General features: G+C 36.8%; 1 protein-coding gene across 1 annotated transcript in view; it reads right to left on the reverse strand.

Annotated features, from left to right (window-relative positions):
* The window catches only part of HELRODRAFT_184517 (hypothetical protein), a gene marked incomplete at both ends in the record, with an annotated part of 6,049 nt that extends 4,715 nt beyond the window's left edge, over positions 1–1,334 (reverse strand). The window contains 3 exons of the mRNA XM_009031485.1: positions 19–99; positions 682–763; positions 1,191–1,334. Coding sequence (XP_009029733.1) covers positions 19–99; positions 682–763; positions 1,191–1,334 — 307 coding nt within the window. The remainder of the gene's footprint in view (positions 1–18; positions 100–681; positions 764–1,190) is intronic.
* Positions 1,335–1,528: the final 194 nt, after the last annotated feature.

The raw sequence follows: 1,528 nt of genomic DNA on the forward strand, positions 1-1,528 counted from the left end.
TCCCGACATCCAGCTCACGCACCTCCCCACAAAGTCCACGAAAGACCAAATCGATCGGCAAAGCTGACGGTGACCAGGAAGTTGAGAACACTGCCCAGCCTGCAATCATGTATAGTTCAGTGGAACCAGCAACGAACATTACCATCATTAATATTGTAAGAATGTTATAATAGATTTCAGCACGCTATTACAACACCCACTCAATCAATCAATCATTCTTCGTTTTGCGTCCAGAGTCCCGGTTTCCCGAGGTAGGACGTTGTTTTCTTTGCCATCAACTTTTTGCGAATCATACCCAGAATTTTACAACACCCACTCAATCCATTCATTAATACATATTAAATTTTTTTAAATTATTAAAACAACATAACTTTCTACATGGACTGAATATCTATGAACACAAAAAAAAACACATACAAGTATACATATTTATTTATAATTATTTATAAAAACGGTCATGATTAATCATTACAAAATCCATTAAATTAAATATAAAGATATACAAACACACGCACACCACACACACACGCACACCACACGCACACACGCATAAACACCAACATTTAGAATCATATGCGTTCAAGTACACACACACATCAATACACATACTTACACACACATACACAAACTAGTAGAATCATATATATACAAGTAAACACACGCACACACTTCAATTCTAACCTTGAGAATGCCAAGGTCACTCCGAATGCCATTGCAAGCTCTTTATCTTTGAACCAGATGGCAGACAGACGAGTTTGCACAACTGGATATGGTGATACGGTAAATGTGTGTGTGTGTGGATGGTGGCATACTTACAAAGTTACTAAAATATTTTAGTGATTTTTTTTCTATATTTATTATTTTTTATTATAAATTATCATTTATCACATTTTTTTTAATACAACGTAACTTGTACTGTACTAGCAACATATGTATTAGCTATTGAAGTACACTCAACCGATTCATTATTGTGTACACATACTTTAGAAAAAAAAAACAATCTTCACACACGTTCATTACTTTCACACGTACATTCACATGCACACACATGCTTCTTTTGATAAAATGAAATGGAATCTTATTCCCTTGTCAAATTGGAAAGTTATAAGAGCACAGGATGACCATAATCGAATTTAGCACATACAAGCCCACATTTATAAGAACCAAATTACTGATGCCCCCCTACAAACTTGTAAGAGATCCATTGCCCGCCCCAAACAACAACCTGCCCAGTAACATGACAGGTAGAAGGGCGGCCGTCCCTCTCAAATGCGTGCCCAGGGCAAACAATGAAGACCCCAGGACGCATAGGAATGAAAATGTCAGGGCTCCGACTGCAGATGAAATAAATGAATAAGTGATTGATTGATTGAAAGAATAAATGAGTGGATAAATGAATGAATAAATGAGTGGATGAATGAATGAGTGACTGAATGAGTGACTGAACGAATGAGTGGATGAATGAATGAGTGAGTGAGTGAATGAGTGGATGAATGAATGAGTGAGTGAGTGAATGAGTGGATGAATG

The sequence above is a fragment of the Helobdella robusta genome (genome assembly GCF_000326865.2).
Source record: "Helobdella robusta unplaced genomic scaffold HELROscaffold_747, whole genome shotgun sequence".
NCBI classification, from domain to species: Eukaryota; Metazoa; Annelida; class Clitellata; order Rhynchobdellida; family Glossiphoniidae; genus Helobdella; species Helobdella robusta.